The sequence below is a fragment of the Coregonus lavaretus genome, assembly GCF_964263955.1.
Source record: "Coregonus lavaretus genome assembly, chromosome: 22".
In the NCBI taxonomy this organism is placed as follows: domain Eukaryota; kingdom Metazoa; phylum Chordata; class Actinopteri; order Salmoniformes; family Salmonidae; genus Coregonus; species Coregonus lavaretus.
Window position 1 is genome coordinate 24797592 of NC_140009.1, and position 19753 is coordinate 24817344.

General features: G+C 42.5%; 1 protein-coding gene across 1 annotated transcript in view; it reads left to right on the top strand.

Annotated features, from left to right (window-relative positions):
• Nucleotides 1-1568: 1568 nt before the first annotated feature.
• Nucleotides 1569-19753, top strand: part of LOC311150030 (V-set and transmembrane domain-containing protein 2-like protein) — a 29866-nt gene continuing 11681 nt past the window's right edge. Inside the window, exon 1 of the mRNA XM_084187273.1 lies at nt 1569-1886. Within this exon, the coding sequence (XP_084043399.1) occupies nt 1769-1886 (118 nt within the window). The 5' untranslated portion in view covers nt 1569-1768. The remainder of the gene's footprint in view (nt 1887-19753) is intronic.

Below are 19753 nucleotides of genomic sequence, written 5' to 3' on the forward strand. Positions count from 1 at the left end.
AGCCAGTTTCATCATAGCGTTTGATGGTTTTTGCGACTGCACTTTAAAGAAACTTTCAAAGTTCTTGAAATGTTCAGTATTGACTGACCTTCATGTCTTAAAGTAATGATGGAATGTCGTTTATTTTTGCTTATTTGAGCTGTTCTTGCCATAATATGGACTTTGTCTTTTACCAAATAGGGCTATCTTCTGCATACCCCCCCCCCCCCCCCCTACCTTGTCACAACACAACTGATTGGCTCAAACACATTAAGAAGGAATGAAATTCCACAAATTAACTTTTTAAGAAGGCACTCCTGTTAATTGAAATGCATTCCAGGTGACTACCTCATGAAGCTGGTTGAGAGAATGCCAAGAGTGTGCAAAGCTGTCATCAAGGCAAAGGGTGGCTATTTGAAAAATCACAAATATAAAATATATTTTGATTGGTTTAACACTTTCTTGGTTACTGCATGATTCCATATGTGTTATTTCATAGTTTTGATGTCTTCACTATTATTATACAATGTAAAAAATTGTAAAAATAAAGAAAAACCATTGAATGAGTAGGTGTGTCCAAACTTTTGACATGAGATATTTCTGTATTTCATTTTCAATAAATTTGCAAAAAAACATGTTTCCACTTTGTAATTATGGGGTATCATGTGTTGATTGCTGAGGAAATAAACATTTTTTTAATCAATGTTGAATTCAGGCTGCAACACAACAAAATGTGGAATATGTCAAGGGGTATGAATACTTGCTGAAGGCACTGTATGTCCCACAGTCTGTCCACTGTATGTGCTGTGTGCAACTGTGCATCCAGGGCGCAGTGCGCATCCTGTCAGTTTGGCGCTGTCCATGGTGCTGATTGTGCTAGCTGTGCAGTGCTGTGTCCTTGGTCCCTGAAATGGCTGTGATGCGTCTGTGTGCTTTTTCGACCAGACCGGAGACAATAGCCTGTGTTAGGCTTTACGATCATGAAAATATTAAATAAATAATATCTCAAATTCCATCTTCACTGTCACGTGGAGCTGCCTACATTAACTATGTAGGAGTTTTACAGACGCATCGAATGTTTGATTATAGCTGAAGTGGTGATCAGATGTTTCTGTCACTCTATCAAATGCGCTTTAGGTTGATCATATCAGCGCCAAACCAAACAGCATGCAGACTTCCAAAATTGATTGACACCCAAAGCCTAGATGCACCAGTCATGCCATTTTCTGTCGGACGCCTAGCCAAGGAAAGAAAACTCCAGTTATTGGAATCGTGATTAGCAACATGTGACTGATGTAGGCAAAGACATACATTAATTCTCCACCTGTTGATGTCCTACCAGGGTTAATTGACCATGTGCATTTATTTGTTGCATCAGTTGTCTTCATTTTTTGTTTGTTTTTGTATGATATAAATGCTCACATATATAGTTTGTCAAAGATGGATGGCCCTACAGCTTTAAGAATGACCGTCTGGTAAAAATTTAATGAATAAATAACTCGCTTAGATCATTCCGCCTAATTGATATTCCCCATTGCAAGGCACTCCCCTTTCTGTGTGTGAGGAGAAATCTCCCTCCGCCGAATCCAGAGCCGACCAAGCTGAAGCGAGGTATCAGCGACTTGCTCTAGCTGGCGGCTGCACCATCAAACCGCTTCATATCTGCGATCTGCGCTTTTGTTTCAAATCGGGGTCTATCTATACAACACGTTGCCTGGATTTGATCTTGTAGACTTACTACACCTAATGTGAAAGAGTGGCAAAGAATACGGAATCTCAAACAAAAGAGATGGGAGCCTTTGGGGTAATAGTATGGACTTTACATTACATGGGACTCTACATCCAACTTAGTGCCTCCACAAGGCAAGGTGGACATGCAGAGGGAAAGAACCACATCTCCGGGAACGGTACGTTTCTGTCCTAATGTTTTATTTGGTTCAATTTTAATGATATGAGTGTGCAACATGCAGAAAGGAACAATTGACAGTAAACACCAGGAAGATACTGCGGGAAAAGACGGACAGTAGCCTATGATCAAGGTGGAGGCAACTGATGCAAAGGTGTTTTTCTTTATAAAGGGAACACCTGAGGTAGAAGGATGAGGGATTTATTTTGCACATTAATATTACCGGTAGTCAAGCGCCTGCAGCTAATTCATGTTCTATATGCACAGTTATTGAACTTTTTATGTAAAAATCTGTAGATACCGTTTTCTGTGAAATAATAGTTAATACTTAGCACACTGACAATCCTATTTACGTCATAGCAAGACAATAGTGGAGGCAGAAATATTATGATGAATATATCTCGTGTTGGTGCAACTCTCCACATTGCTGAATGACATATACTGTAGTCGATACATAAACAATTAATTTTATTAAGAAATGCATGGCTACATTCAATAGATTATTGGTTTATTCAGAAATATTGTTATTGAAAATGTAATGTTCAGATCAATCAACTGTATTATATTTATGCAAATATATGTGTGTGGAGCGATCTATTCGTTTCAACTAAACTATGTCAGCTGTGTTGCTTCTTTGAGTATGGCCTCATAATTGTATAGTTACAACAATGTAATTATCAGCTGATGAAAATTAACTGTTGAAAGAACCACTGCATGTGGTAATTGAATACATCAAGCCTATATTCTGGCACAATACTAATATTTTCAGAATTGAGTGGATAACAAGTGCCATTTAAACAGTGGGTAGTCCAATAATAGGCTACAATGGTCAAAATACTGTGATACTAACTGGAGGGCTAAAACATCTCCACTAGAGACACATACTCTCTTATGATGCAGCAACACTCTCTGGCTTCCAGCAGTCTATTTTACAGTTAGTTGCATCATTCAGATAAACATTTATTGTCTGGCTTCATCATCTTGTGTTTGGGATCCCAGCTGCTTGGCTGTCAGCTCAGCAGATGTGTGGACAGAAGTTTGGCATGGGTAGAAAAATGGACTGTCGAGAAGAGAAGATTGCATGTGAGGCTAAGTACCTCCATGCCCTTGAGCAAGATATTGATGATACCCTGGAAAGTGAACATCAGATTCTTACTTCTGCCAGCACTTCTTCTACTGTCACTATTATGCCCACTGGTGTTACTAGCAGATACTAGTATGATAACATGCATGGTATCATTTCTGTGGTTGGGTTGTGTGATGTAGAGTGTGAAGTTGGGTTGTGTGATCAGTGATAGAAGTGAGATCTCTCTGATGACTCATTAACTTTGAATCTAAGGAAAAGCAGAGGAGGAGAACTGCAGAGGAGGAACTATACCTCACCAGGGCTCGTTAGTCCACCATGGAAAAGCTTAAGATGTGGAATATAGGGCGGCAGGTAGCTTAGTGGTTAAGAGCGTTGTGCCAGTAACCGAAATGTCGCTGGTTCTAATCCCCGAGCCAACTAGGTGAAAAATCTGTCGATGTGCCCTTGAGCAAGGCATTAACCCTAATTGCTCCTGTAAGTCGCTCTGGATAAGAGCGTCTGCTAAATGACTAAAATGTAAATGTAAATGAATATGTTTCCCATATAAAACTCTATCCAGTTTGAAAATGGGAAGCACCTTGGTGTCCAAAATTAATGTGCAGAAAAAAAGCTTACATTTGTATCAGGGTGTGAACGCTCATTACCTGCTCCTCCAGGGTGTGTGGGTAAACCTCTGGCCAGTGGGCTGGAACCAGACAGACCAGGCTGACATGCAGGTCACACTGTTACAGACAGCCAGCTGTGTCCATCCACTGTGTGCCAACACCTCTACAGGGCATGAATCTCCCACTGCTTCTGACCTAAAGTAGTGGCAACAGGTACTTAGCATAGCGTGGGGATGGGGCAAACTGGCCCTGAAGGGCTACAAGGTGGGCTAATTATTATAGTGTCCCTTCAGTCATTGTGTCTGTTGACATTATCCAGTATTTGTGAATGCTGCAGTCTGCATCACCAACTGTTATCCAGAGGGTTTTTTATCTAGCCAATCAATTACATTAATTAATCAATTAAGTGCTAAAGAGGAGAGAAAACAAACATATCCTGCCACTCCCACATAGAGACTGAGACACTGAGAGCCAACAGTGTACAGATTATGAATATACCGGTAATATAATTTAAACCGATACGCTACTGAATAAAATATGTCATTTTTCAAATTTCCTCTTCAACAATAGTACGGGCTGCTATATAACAAACCGCCACCAAACGTCCATGTCCTCGCTCTGCTCTCTGCTCTCTGCTCTCTGCTCTCTGCTCTCTGCTCTAGGCCTACAGTGACTCCTGCTTCAGCCTTAGCAGTTTGTGTTGACTATTCATTAAGCCAGGCTCACGCTGAGCAGGAGAGGCGGACAGGCTGGTCTCTGGCCTGTTCTCAGTGGTGGGATCCTGGCTGGACTGGCAGCAGCTCCTCTCCCTATCATGCTCAGCCAGGAGGAATCATCCTGGGACAGATGTCCCTCTGCTGGGAAGGGGACTAAGGTCTTAACCAGACCAAGTTACCCTGAAACCAGGCAAGATAAGCTGCTCTGAATGGCACACATCCTCTCCACTCTCAATTTTTTGAGTGGGAGTAATATATGTTAGACGTTTAGATGCACCTGTAACTACACTACAAAAAAAGGTGCTTTGCAGTTGTATAGAAGCTTTTTGAGGGCCATATATGAAAAGGTTTCAGTAGTATAAAGTACCATTTACATTAGATTTGTTGTCATTTAGCAGACACTCTTATACAGAGCAACTTACAGGAGAGTTTAGGGTTAAGTGCCTTGCTCAAGGGCACATCAACAGATTTTTCACTTAGTAGGCTCAGGGATTTGAACCAGCAACCTTTCGGTTACTGGCCCAACGCTCTTAACCGCTAGGCTTCAGATCTGCATTGAATGGGCTGGGCCCTTATAACAGGGCTCTTGATACAACCTATTGACCTTTTCGCTCTCTCTCTCTCTCTCTCTCTCTCTCTCTCTCTCTCTCTCTCTCTCTCTCTCTCTCTCTCTCTCTCTCCATTTCCTTTTCCTCTCTCTCCAAAACAGCCACTTCAAACGCAGCACATTACAAACTGTAGGTTCAGCCAGCAGTCATGCAATGTGTTTTCTCTCTGTGTATTCAGTTCTGATGGCTCTTGTGGAGTATAAGCGCCTCAAAGTGAACCAGTCTTTTCCTTGTCATTTCCCTTTCATGTCGTTATGTCTCTGGCCAAACATATCCCCAGAGCACTTTGGAGAAGAAAATATGTGCCTTTTGACTGGCGATACAGAGTCACAGAGTCTCTCTCATGTCCCTTTCATGCCAGTGTCTCTGGGAGTCACCAATTCTCACTGGCTCTCCCCACAGAGAATAAACCATATTTCCTCTATATTTCCTCGAACCTTGATCATAAGAGGACTGGATGGAGGGATCCTTCTGGGCTCTGGTTGGAAGAGTGAGCAAGCTTATCTCACATTAGACACATGACTGCTGTGGTGGCTATCGCAGACCTCCTGGAGAGGACTTGGCAGGGCTCATATGTTGGCAGTCAGCGTGAGTAGTGGAGTCATGTTGATTTGCTTTAGTGGAGTTGAACTGAGATTTGCTTCTCTAAATAGCTTGCATGCCCCAATGGGTGTCCCGAAATGAACCAATGAAGACAGCAGCTTGAGTAAATGTTTGAAGTATAATACCTCTTTGTTTTTAAGGACAAGCCACATGTAAAAAACAACACTTTTTTATTTATGTTTTTTCGTTTGTTTCATAAATAACTTTTATAAGGTCGGAAGCTCTTCCTTTTTTGTCAGTATTAGGTCTGAAGTCATCAGTTAATAACAGTCATATGCACTGAGTTAGAAACTTCCCATGGCAACTACTTTGCCCAACCTTGAGGACTAATATGGATTGACATCAGTATCCCATCGCTGAAGGGCACCAAGAAATTATTACTCCCATTATCAGCATTAGACAACATTCAAGGGCTTGGAGAAAAACAACTTTGTTTACCAGTTATGATTATACTTTTTTGTTGTTGTAATCAGGCAGATGAATTTGATTATTTTGTAAACATGAGATGGATTTGGGTCACACCAGTAAAAACATATTCATGTTGCTGCTTTTCAATAGGCTTACAGTATGTAGCTACTGAACATATGTGGGCTAGTTTCCAGTATTATTCAGTCTGGTAGCCTACACAGTGTGTTTAAAAACAATGTTATCAGTGTGGAAATACAATGTTAACCAGCCACCATGTTCCCGTCCACCATATCAGAGGCCTGGCTCAATTAGAAGGCTGGCCTGGGGCCATGTTGAGACAGGGACATCCATTATAACATTTCTCTTTCTCTGCAGTGACCAGCCCTAATTATGCTGCTGTGGAGCGGCTGGTTCACACACAGTGGGTGAATGGAGACCCAGCAGCACTGTTCAATCATCTCATTCTGGGAGTGGGCTGGCTCACCCAGAGGGGTGATGGTAATACACAGGAGACTCACTCTTTCTGTTTCTCTGTGTATTTACAGTATGTTCCATGGTATTTTCTTGGTTTTAATGATCTACAAGGCTGTGTTTTACACAACAAGAAAGTGTAGAAAGGTTGGAATAACTGAGAGCAATTTAGTAGGAAAGGCAATTTGACAACAGGGAATTGATATCTGCACGCATGTTGCATGTTATTCACAGGATCGTTTAAAACCCAACCAGTAGTGTCTTTGCTGCTGCCTGCCAGCAATGCAGAGCTCCTGTCTGTCTTTCATATCCAATGTTTTTGTCTTTTACCCGTCCCTCTAATTGCTGGCAGTAATATTTTAAGGGCTATTTGGTATTTCAAAAGGCTAGTGGGCTAGATAGCTTGCACTTATCGGTAATGTAGAATGGTAAATTATATTTTTCTGTGGTTTTGTATTGCTTGACTGCACACACCTCCTGCAGCTCAGCGCTAATGCCAGCCTCACATCTCCCTTCAGCAGGGGTTCTGTCTGTATCCAGTTACTTTGCTGTTAGATTGGTGCTATGGCCAAGGACGTCGGGCCTATTACAATGATATCTTCACAAATATAGCAAATAGAGGTGTTGCTAATTAGATCGTCATCTGGCTTTCATATACACAATTATGCAATACCATGACATTCAGCCATCTGAGTGCACTGATATATTAGTAGTGTTGGTTACAATGATGAACAGTTAATAACAAGCGTTTGTCCCCAGTTGTTAGATGTGATTGAAGTCATCACTTCAGTTGACCAGGCCTTTTCAGCAATGGAGGATAACATTTAGGACAATACATTTAGCTACAAGAGATGATACATTCTGCTGCAGATACATTATTATCAGGACATCATATTCACAGAGTCACTTTTGATTAGCGGCCAAAGAAATGAGCTTATGTTTTTTTTTAGAGGGTGTCGGTACCCTATCTGTATGTCTGGGGACTTTTCTGCAGACGGTTGATGTGTTGCGGCCAATCGAATGTGACACTTTTCATGGCTGTTTTTCTTTTTAATATGGCACGTCAAAGTCATTGCTGCACTCTCTCTACAGTCATGCTGTCAAAGGCTCCACTGATGTGGCATTGAGAGAGACTGTAGAAAGCCGGACGGTGTTCTGTACTTTTCAATGAAAAAGAGACAGTCTCAGAGTTCTCAGAATTTTTTTTTTTTAATGGATTAAATGGGTGGTATGAGAAAGTGGGACAGGTATATTATATTTATCTGGTTTTCTGTTCTTATGTGAAGGATATTGACTGGTATTCAGCCATAGGTGGCTGGTGGCACCTTAATTGGGGAGGACGGGCTCATAATGGCTGGAACGGAATGAATGGAATGGTATTTAACACATCAAACAAATGGTTTCCATGTGTTTGATACCACTCCATTCGCTCTATTCCAGTCATTATTTAGAGCCGTCCTCCACTCACCAGCCTCCTGTGTAGCAGTCATTAAATAGGCTAGATCATCAAGGATGGAGTTCATGCTAGGACAGAGCAATAAGAACAACTGTGCAATGGAGAAAATTAGTATCCAGGTTTTCAGTGTACTTTTCATTTATATTGATAAATCATGTTTATTACCATGTTGCAAATGTGTAACAAAAGTACAACATTTACAAAATCTCTCCCTATCTTGTGTTTACCTTTTGGGAACCGCAAATCACATTTTGCTATTGTATTAGATAACACAGAATGTTCCAACAGGTCATTCCTGTCTATATAGGACTTCCGACTCGAAATCCTCAGTGGGCCGTCCAGCTTGCTCCTGTCTGATTACGTTAACTTCAGATGAGTGCTAAACATAAGCAGTGTGAGCTACATCATTCATCAAAGTCACCACAAGTGGAGGGAGAGGAAAAAAAGAGAGCATGGCTGTTTTGTTAAATCCCTGACTACATGTTCTCCAAAAAGGCCCTGTTTATTTCTTATTTTCGGTGTCAGGTTGCCCCATGAGTATCTCCTTAGGAACGCCTGAGGAGGAGAAGCCAATTTAAGTGGAGGTGAATTTCAGTAGCACTGTCAGGCACACTTCCAGCTCCTCTCCTCCTCTCCTGCTCTACTATCCTGGCCCTGGCTGGCTCTCTGAGCTATCAGCTCTCCTCTCAGTCTCAGCTGCTGGAGAGAGAGACTCCTGGGTGCATTAGGAGGGCGAGGAGATTAGATACCAAACGCTGATATCTCTCGTAGCGCTGCATCACACCATTTGTGCTTGGCTGACTGCTGGCTAGCTGGCTGGCTGGGGAGATTTAAAGAGGATGAGCAAGAGGATGCTCTTTTTTGTTTTAAATGTTCCTTTCTGTTTTTACTTGAAGGTTCAAAGGATTTCCGTGGATTTCACACCTTTAACTGGCTGTGTAGGCTATTGTGTGTGGATGTATTGTAATGAGTGCATTTTGAATCCATGTTTACTGAGTCCAGATAGAGCTTCTGGATAGCTACTGTATGCCTTCCCTAGGCAGTACTGTTGTGATTATTGATGGTCCCATCTCTGAGGTGAGGTATTTGCCTCGGAATTCATTGATTGTTGTGGGGAGGCTATTTAATTGCTCTCCTTCGTGACGGATGAAACACAGTGGAAACAGTGCCATGGAGGAGACACGAGTTGCATATGTCAATGGACTCAAAGGCCGCCAGAGCCGTACATGTCTCACAGGATACTGCTTGCATATTGTAATACAGGCAGCTCAGCATGGGGCTCAGTGTGTGTCTGCCATGTGATCTTTCTTTTTTTGTACAACAGTAATGCCACTCATTTGGTACAGTGTTTAGCCTAGTTGAATATTTTTCTGTCCTTTTAGCTCAGCCAAACATTCTATGAAACAGTGACAGAGTATTCAACACATTCTCCCACTGGACAATTTTTTGCAGTGTTTGTTTTTTAAGGCATTTAGATAATGATGATATTCTTATCAATTTCTCTCAAATGCTGTAACAAGAAAAATACTTTGTATGCAGAACAATAACCAATAAACACCTTTCAGTAAATCGCTGAAGTGAACAGTCTCGTGGAATTATTATGTGATCATTCTGAATATCACTATTTTGACTGTTAGATGTGTTGGAAGTAGCATACAGATGACTGGATTATAAAGCCTTGGCATTTCCACTAGATCATCTTAAACATCCCAGGCCATACAGTGGCTTGCGAAAGTATTCACCTCCCTTGGCATTTTTCCTATTTTGTTGCCTTACAACCTGGAATTAAAATGGATTTTTTGGGGGGGTTGTATCATTATTTGATTTACACAACATGCCTACCACTTTGAAGATGCAAAATAATTTTTGGGGTGAAACAAACAAGAAATAAGACAATAAATCAGAAAACTTGAGTGTGCATAACTATTCACCCCCCCCAAAGTCAATACTTTGTAGAGCCACCTTTTGCAGCAATTACAGCTGCAAGTCTCTTGGGGTATGTCTCTATAAGCTTGGCACATCTAGCCACTGGGATTTTTGCCCATTCTTCAAGGCAAAACTGTTCCAGCTCCTTCAAGTTGGATAGGTTCCGCTGGTGTACAGCAATCTTTAAGTCATACCACAGATTCTCAATTGGATTGAGGTCTGGGCTTTGACTAGGCCATTCCAAGACATTTAAATGTTTCCCCTTAAACTACTCGAGTGTTGCTTTAGTAGTATGCTTAGGGTCATTGTCCTGCTGGAAGGTGAACCTCTGTCCCGGTCTCAAATCTCTGGAAGACTGAAACAGGTTCCCTCAAGAATTTCCCTGTATGTAGCGCCATCCATCATTCCTTCAATTCAGACCAGTTTCCCAGTCCTTGCCAATGAAAAACATCCCCACAGCATGATGCTGCCACCACCATGCTTCACTGTGGGGATGGTGTTCTCGGGGTGATGAGAGGTGTTGGGTTTGCGCCAGACAAAGCGTTTTCCTCATCTGACCAGAGTACCTTCTTCCATATGTTTGGGGAGTCTCCCACAAACGTGTTTGCTTATTTTTTTCTTTAAGCAATGGCTTTTTTCTGTCCACTCTTCCGTAAAGCCCAGCTCTGTGGAGTGTACGGCTTAAAGTGGTCCTATGGACAGATACTCCAATCTCCGCTGTGGAGCTTTGCAGCTCCTTCAGGATTATCTGTGGTCTCTTTGTTGCCTCTCTGATTAATGCCCTCCTTGCCTGGTCCGTGGGTTTTGGTGGGCGGCCCTCTCTTGGCAGGTTTGTTGTGGTGCCATATTCTTTCAATTTTTTAATAATTGATTTAATGGTGCTCCGTGGGATGTTCAAAGTTTCGGATATTTTTTTATAACCCAACCCTGATCTGTACTTCTCCACAACTTTGTCCCTGACCTGTTGGAGAGCTCCTAGGTCTTCATGGTGCCGCTTGCTTGGTGGTGCCCCTTGCTTAGTGGTGTTGCAGACTCTGGGGCCTTTCAGAACAGGTGTATATATACTGAGATAATGTGACACTTAGATTGCACACAGGTGGACTTTATTTAACTAATTATGTGACTTCTGAAGGTAATTGGTTGCACCAGATCTTATTTAGGGGCATCATAGCAAAGGGGGTGAATACATATTCAGTTCTTTTTTTCATTTCACTTCACCAATTTGGACTATTTTGCGTATGTCCATTACATGAAATCCAAATAAAAATCCATTTAAATTACAGGTTGTGATGCAACAAAATAGGAAAAACGCCAAGGGGGATCAATACTTTTGCAAGGCACTGTACATCACTGACTTATAATCATTTAGAGCTTTTATGCTTGTTATAGTAACTACTGGTTGGGACCCAAATTCCTGCTTTATAGAGCTCTGTAAAATACATTACACATCTCTCATTGTGGTGTTATATAGGCCTAAATCTCAAATGACTTCAGCTTTGTTCTGAGAACAGAGAGGCTTCACAAGGTTTATGTATGATAATGTTTGACATTTGTTTTTTAGATTGTCACTTTGTTGACTTTTTGTAATCAGCTGCATAAAACTCTGTCTTGTGCCAAAATTGCTCATTGAAAAATGTAACGACTCAAACCAGGGTTAATCATATTTTCATTTTAATTACCCCAGTTTCCACTGTTCTCCATAAGATTTACAAGACCCTTTTCCTGGTAGATTACTAGGCCTAACCATGTAGGCTATTCATTACGAACAGAAATATCTACAGGGAATTTCACTTCATAAGAACGAAAGCAAAAGACATTCACTAAAGACTAATTTCAGAATGGGCTATATGCATTACATCACAGCATAAACAAACAAACAGTCAGATGACCTTTGGATAGTTAGTCACTGTCTGTTTACTGTGTCTTCAAGAAGCTTACAGGTGTCTTTGAAACATGATTGCTGCTATTTACAGTATATTAAGAGAGCATCGTTAGAAGAGGCAATTATTTCAGTGGAGTGGATGGAGCTGGCTGGCCTGCCAGTGATAAGTAAGAAATCAAAGGGAGAGGCTGAACTTGGAGACGAGCCTCTCTCTGCCTGGGTCTGTGGGAGCAACTGCAGTGGTTAATGAATCTGCTTGGCCAGCTATCATCTAGGGAGGGAGAGCGCATCATAGCACATTACATTTACATTTTAGTCATTTAGCAGACGCTCTTATCCAGAGCGACTTACAGTTAGTAACTTGTTTTCATGCTCTTTTTTGTAGATACTGAAATTTGAATAGATATTTATTGTTAAAAGCATCAAGACTAGGCTATAAAAGAAATACACTACTTTGTGTGTACAGTGCATTCTGTGTTCTTTGTAAATGCATTTCCATTCCCAGGGCCCTCAAGATGTCCTCTTTTTAAATGTCACTATTCTCCACTATCTCCAGTTCCTCTTAGTTTCTCTTCTTCAAATTACTATCCATTTTCTCTTCTCCTCTCTCTCTCTCTCTACTGACACCATCTCTCCATCTCTCACTCACTTTGTGATCTCTCTGTCATCCAACTCACCTTCCCTTCTCTCTATTCACCCTCTCTTCCCGCATCTACATTCTATTTTCAAAAGTGTCATGTACAATCCCTATCTGCCTCCAGATCAGTAGATATGTGTAGTTCATTAGAGCTCCCCCCTGTAATGCATAACACTGACATCTTAAGAGGAGGCTGATGATGACATGATTCATATCACTAGATTGCCTTACAGATACCAGACATGCTGTGCTGTAAGGAACAATATCCTCATACATCATCTGACAGCAGCAGGAGCTCTAAGCGACAGAGGCAGACCCCCAGCATGGATCATAACGGCTTTGAGAGCTGGGGTTTTGGGCTGCGAGGTGGGGGGTGGGGGGTGGAGGGTGGGGCTTTACATGTAGCTAACACTGTTAGTGACGAAACATTTAGAAATCCTCAGCCCTGTGGATGATGGCTGGAACAAGAGCTTTATGGATGATACCACCTACTGTGTTTGGAATTTATTGACTACACATAACAGATATCACTAACACGCATCACCATTGTCCTGAGTCCATTGCCCAATGTTATTTACCATTACAATATGAACTGATGAGCTCTGTCTAAAGAGCCTCTGATAAACTCAACTGAAACTTCAGTCACTTTTTACATTATTTTCTGTGGCAGGGGATATTCTTTTAACTTTGAATTTTGAGAGAGATTTTGAGCCAAAACTGCAGGGATTGCACAAAATGAGCTCTAGTGAGATCAAGTTGGAGAGATGCCCAAGGCAAGGCTGTGGATGGTACTGGTGGATTAAATGGAAGACAGTGCTGAAGTTTTGGCATCAGAATTCTTGCTGCAGGAGTTGGTTGTTCGAAGGCAGTGGGGCTCCATTGTGCTTAGCCCTTTGTTTCTGGAGTGATTGTGTGAGCTGTTGATATTTTCTCTTTCTCTCTCTCTCTCTCTCTCTCTCTCTCTCTCTCTCTCTCTCTCTCTCTCTCTTTCTTGTGTTCCTGCTTTCATTCCCAGAGCTAGCTACATTGTAAGGGGGGAACTACCAATTGTTGTCTACTGTTGTCTAACCACCAAAATTAGGGCAGGATGATTTCAAAACTTTCAAACTCAAAATTACAGAATAGAAGCATTCATATTCAGAGGTGGACTCTTGTGAGTGCGAGAGAGAGGGGAAGACTGTTGCAGTGGAATTTCATAGGGGTGAGAGTGGAACTCTAGATGAGTCATTGCGGTACAGCAACTTCCAGCCCAGAACATGGATCAGAGAAGGAGAATGCAAATGATGTTTATGTTGTGTAATGGCTTGATGTTGGACTATGCTGCGCAGTGTGACTATCAGACTGCAACTTGGAATAATGTTTTATTTGGAGGCTTGAGCGGAATTTCTCCTCCTGAGTATAAGCTGCTGCTGTAGATTCCAATAAGCAAGTTACCCGACTGCTCGCCTCGCTCATTAGATCTCAAGGGAATAGATTATAGAAATTGTTTATTTCCCATCCCAGCCACACTCAGTAATCTTTTATACTGTGCAATCACATAGATCTCCATCTCTCCGCTTACGGTACAGTGTGGTCTGCAATCCTTTTTCCACAAAGAAAATGGTGAGATTTAAGAAAAAAGGTCTCATGCAGTGAGGATATGTGGTGGATCTCTATTTTTGTCTGTATTTAGCTACAGTATATCTTACAAAAGAATATGAAGTTTTAAGGTAGATTAAGACAATACCATGAAGAAGCACCTCCAGCTAGCTTTGATCAGTGTTTCATTAACTAACTCCACATTTCAAAGGAAGATGATGACAAGAGCCCTCCCAGGCTTTTCAGAGCCTCAAAGTTTCCCTTCTTTCTTATCCATTTCTCTGCATTGTGGGTGGGCCTTTATTCATCTGTCATGTCTGTCTTTCTGTTGCAGTTTTTCAGCATTGATTGTAGTGATTGTCTAAGTCTATTACACTATCATGTTATTGTGAAGATAATGATTCCTCCAGGCATTTCAGATCCAACTTCCAAAGTCCTTTGTGGCCTCTAATTAAGATGTGCAGACAGGGTGCTATTGATTACACAGGCCATCTTTGAATTAGCATTGTTTCTCAGTCAATGTAGTCATTTAGAATAAGAGAAATACACACAGACTGTTGTATTGTCAATCATTCCCACATATTTTCCCTCTAAACCCATTTGGCATCAAGTCATACAAAAGTGTTATCATGATTCATACAGATGTAGGATCTTAATTTGGTCACCCTGTTGCAGGATAACTTTCCTGCAATGCAGGAAATGTAAAACGTGTAGTGTATTTGAGGTTTGAAAAGTAAGTTTCTAATTTCTACTTTGAAATTTCAGACTTGATTTTCCCTTACGGAAAATGTATCAACTCTCCAAAAATGTCTATTAATTATAATCCACATAATAATTCACATTTCAAATCAAATCAAATCAAATCAAATTGTATTGGTCACATGCGCCGAATACAACAGGTGCAGACATTACAGTGAAATGCTTACTTACAGCCCTTAACCAACAGTGCATTTATTTTAAACAAAAAAAGTAAGAATAAAACAACAACAAAAAAAGTGTTGAGAAAAAAAAGAGCAGAAGTAAAATAAAGTGACAGTAGGGAGGCTATATATACAGGGGGGTACCGTTGCAGAGTCAATGTGCGGGGGCACCGGCTAGTTGAGGTAGTTGAGGTAATATGTACATGTGGGTAGAGTTAAAGTGACTATGCATAAATACTTAACAGAGTAGCAGCAGCGTAAAAAGGATGGGGTGGGGGGGCAGTGCAAATAGTCCGGGTAGCCATGATTAGCTGTTCAGGAGTCTTATGGCTTGGGGGTAGAAGCTGTTGAGAAGTCTTTTGGACCTAGACTTGGCACTCCGGTACCGCTTGCCGTGCGGTAGCAGAGAGAACAGTCTATGACTAGGGTGGCTGGAGTCTTTGACAATTTTGAGGGCCTTCCTCTGACACCGCCTGGTATAGAGGTCCTGGATGGCAGGAAGCTTTGCCCCAGTGATGTACTGGGCCGTACGCACTACCCTCTGTAGTGCCTTGCGGTCGGAGGCCAAGCAGTTGCCATACCAGGCGGTGATGCAACCAGTCAGGATGCTCTCGATGGTGCAGCTGTAGAATTTTTTGAGGATCTGAGGACCCATGCCAAATCTTTTTAGTCTCCTGAGGGGGAATAGGCTTTGTCGTGCCCTCTTCACGACTGTCTTGGTGTGTTTGGACCATGATAGTTCGTTGGTGATGTGGACACCAAGGAACTTGAAGCTCTCAACCTGTTCCACTACAGCCCCGTCGATGAGAATGGGGGCGTGCTCAGTCCTCTTTTTTTTCCTGTAGTCCACAATCATCTCCTTTGTCTTGGTCACGTTGAGGGAGAGGTTGTTGTCCTGGCACCACACGGCCAGATCTCTGACCTCCTCCCTATAGGCTGTCTCATCGTTGTCGGTGATCAGGCCTACCACTGTTGTGTCGTCGGCAAACTTAATGATGGTGTTGGAGTCGTGCCTGGCCATGCAGTCATGGGTGAACAGAGAGTACAGGAGGGGACTGAGCACGCACCCCTGAGGGGCCCCCGTGTTGAGGATCAGTGTGGCAGATGTGTTGTTACCTACCCTTACCACCTGGGGGCGGTCCGTCAGGAAGTCCATGATCCAGTTGCAGAGGGAGGTGTTTAGTCCCAGGATCCTTAGCTTAGTGATGAGCTTAGAGGGCACTATGGTGTTGAATGCTGAGCTGTAGTCAATGAATAGCATTCTCACGTAGGTGTTCCTCTTGTCCAGGTGGGAAAGGGCAGTGTGGAGTGCGATAGAGATTGCATCATCTGTGGATCTGTTGGGGCGGTATGCAAATTGGGGTGGGTCTATGGTTTCTGGGATAATGCTGTTGATGTGAGCCATGACCAGCCTTTCAAAGCACTTCATGGCTACAGACGTCAGTGCTACGGGTCGGTAGTCATTTAGGCAGGTTATCTTAGAGTCCTTGGGCACGGGGACTATGGTGGTCTGCTTGAAACATGTTGGTATTACAGACTCAGTCAGGGACATGTTGAAAATGTCAGTGAAGACACTTGCCAGTTGGTCAGCACATGCTCGGAGTACACGTCCTGGTAATCCGTCTGGCCCTGCGGCCTTGTGAATGTTGACCTGCTTAAAAGTCTTACTCACATCGGCTACGGAGAGCGTGATCACATAGTCATCCGGAACAGCTGGTGCTCTCATGCATGCTTCAGTGTTGCTTGCCTCGAAGCGAGCATAGAAGTGGTTTAGCTCGTCTGGTAGGCTTGTGTCACTGGGCAGCTCGCGGCTGTGCTTCCCTTTGTAGTCTGTAATAGTTTTCAAGCCCTGCCACATCCGACGAGCGTCAGAGCCAGTGTAGTATGATTCAATCTTAGACCTGTATTGACTCTTTGCCTGTTTGATGGTTCGTCGGAGGTCATAGCGGGATTTCTTATAAGCGTCCGGGTTAGAGTCCCGTTCCTTGAAAGCGGCAGCTCTACCCTTTAGCTCAGTGCGGATGTTTCCTGTAATCCATGGCTTCTGGTTGGGGTATGTACGTACGGTCACTGTGGGGACGACATCATCGATGCACTTATTGATGAAGCCAGTGACTGATGTGGTGTACTCCTCAATGCTGTCTGAAGAATCCCGGAACATGTTCCAGTCTGTGCTAGCAAAACAGTCCTGTAGCTTAGCATCTGCGTCATCTGACCACTTTTTTATTAACCGAGTCACTGGTGCTTCCTGCTTTAGTTTTTGCTTATAAGCAGGAATCAGGAGGATAGAGTTATGGTCAGATTTGCCAAATGGAGGGCGAGGGAGAGCTTTGTATGCGTCTCTGTGTGTGGAGTAAAGGTGGTCTAGAGTTTTTTTCCCTCTGGTTGCACATTTAACATGCTGGTAGAAATTAGGTAGAACGGATTTCAGTTTCCCTGCATTAAAGTCCCCGGCCACTAGGAGCGCTGCATCTGGATGAGCGTTTTCCTGTTGATTAATGGCCTTGTACAACTCATTCAGTGCAATCTTAATGCCAGCATTGGTTTGTGGTGGTAAATAGACAGCTATGAAAAATATAGATGAAAACTCTCTTGGTAAATAGTGTGGTCTACAGCTTATCATAAGATACTCTACCTCAGGCGAACAAAACCTCGAGACTTCCTTAGTATTTGACTTTGTGCACCAGCTGTTGTTTACAAATATACACAGACCGCCACCCCTTGTCTTACCGGAGTCAGCCGTTCTGTCCTGCCGATGTAGCGTATAGCCTGCTAGCTGAATGTTATCATTGTTGTCGTTCAGCCACGACTCCGTGAAACATAAGATATTACAGTTTTTAATGTCCCGTTGGTAGGATAACCGTAATCTTAAATCGTCCACTTTATTTTCAAAAGATTGAACGTTGGCTAATAGGATTGATGGAAGAGGCAGTTTACTCGCTCGCCGTCGGATCCTTACAAGGCACCCGGATCTACGTCCGCGATATCTCCGTCTCTTCCTCACGCGAATGACGGGGATTTGGGCCTTGTCGGGTGTCTGTATGATATCCTTCGCGGCCGCCTCGTTGAAGAAAAAATCTTCGTCCAATACGAGGTGAGTAATCGCTGTCCTGATATCCAGAAGCTCTTTTTGGTTATAAGAGACGATGGCAGAAACATTATGTACAAAATAAATTACAAATAACGCGGAAAAACACACATAATAGTACAATTGGTTAGAGGGCTGTAAAATGGCAGCCATCTTCTCCGGCGCTTCTTCCTGTTGCTGCAGGATTATTTTAAGATCCTACATCTGTACTAAATCAAAAAGAAACATGATCAACGTCAAAAACCAATACAGAGAGCCTATCTATTTAATGACAGTTTACATCACTGATTTGAATACAATAACATTTTAGCCTGCTTCTCCACTTCCCATCATAATGGTGAATCGATGCAAAGTGTGTTTTGTGTCTGGCAAATGAAACAATTCAAAGGGATTTGATCGATTTACAATGGAGATATGACTGGGGGCTTGTAACTCTCTGGAGCGGGAGACATTGCTTTCCCAGTATGCACAGTTGGCCCAGAGATTTACAGAGGCTCTTAAACTCAGACTTGGAAGCGGTGGAATAAAAATAAAGGTAGATCGACATTTTTGGAAGAAACAGAATTAGTTTATTGCCCCTATGCAATGTTCTCCGGTATTCTAGTGGAGATTGAAAAAGCATACCACCTGGGAGCTAACAATAAACTGGCAGCAGCACTGGACTTTCAGCACCATGGCCAACTCTCTCTCTCTGTAGCTCAGTGAATGCTGTTCACTCTCTCTCTCGCTCTCTCTGTAGCTCAGTGAATGCTGTTCACTCTCTCTCTCTCTCTCTCTGTAGCTCAGTGAATGCTGTTCACTCTCTCTCTCTCTCTCTGTAGCTCAGTGAATGCTGTTCACTCTCTCTCTCTCTCTCTGTGTAGCTCAGTGAATGCTGTTCACTCTCTCTCTCTCTCGCTCTCTCTGTAGCTCAGTGAATGCTGTTCACTCTCTCTCTCTCTCTCTCTCTCTCTCTCTCTCTCTCTCTGTAGCTCAGTGAATGCTGTTCACTCTCTCTCTCTCTCTGTAGCTCAGTGAATGCTGTTCACTCTCTCTCTCTCTGTAGCTCAGTGAATGCTGTTCACTCTCTCTCTCTCTCTCTCGCTCTCTGTAGCTCAGTGAATGCTGTTCACTCTCTCTCTCTCGCTCTTTCTGTAGCTCAGTGAATTCTGTTCACTCTCTCTCTCATTCTCCAGCCAGTTGATTTTCTCAAGGTTGATGTCGTTTTTGGGGGTAATGTTTTCTTGTAAGCACCAATTCTGATCCGACAATTCCCAGTGGTTATCTAATGTATATAAATTACCTTTGCTTTAAGAATAAGTAATCAGGAATTGCAGGAAAGATACACTTGGAGGGCCGAGTGACTGAGGGATTTCGCTCCTCCCTTGTACTTGATTGATTAATTAAAGTCACTAATTAATAAAGACCTCCCCTCACCTGGTTGTCTAGGTCTTAATTGAAAGGAAAAACCAAAAACCCGCAGACACTAGGCCCTCCATGGAATGAGTTTGACACCCCTGATGAGCAGCAGTTTGACACCCCTGATCTAAAAGGTTTTATGCTGGAGAGAGATACACCCAATCCTATTTAGTTTGCCAGCTCTTCAGCAAAGCTGCAGTTTTCAGTTGTGACATTGCTCATCAGAACTACTTTAGAAAATCTGTCAAAGCTGTCTGTTGTAGTGCAAAACTTCAGTACATATTTTAACTGAAAAACAAAAACAGGGAAGCTGTTTTGGCAGTAATGCCTTCTTTAGTTTACAGGCAAAGTGGTAACATTAATAAAACAAAATATTACAAATGTTAAATAATAAGGCTAACTAAAGAGCAAGCCAGGTGAGCACAATGATTGGTATTTTTGGTATTTTATTAGGATCCCCATTAGCTACTGCTAAAGCAGAAACT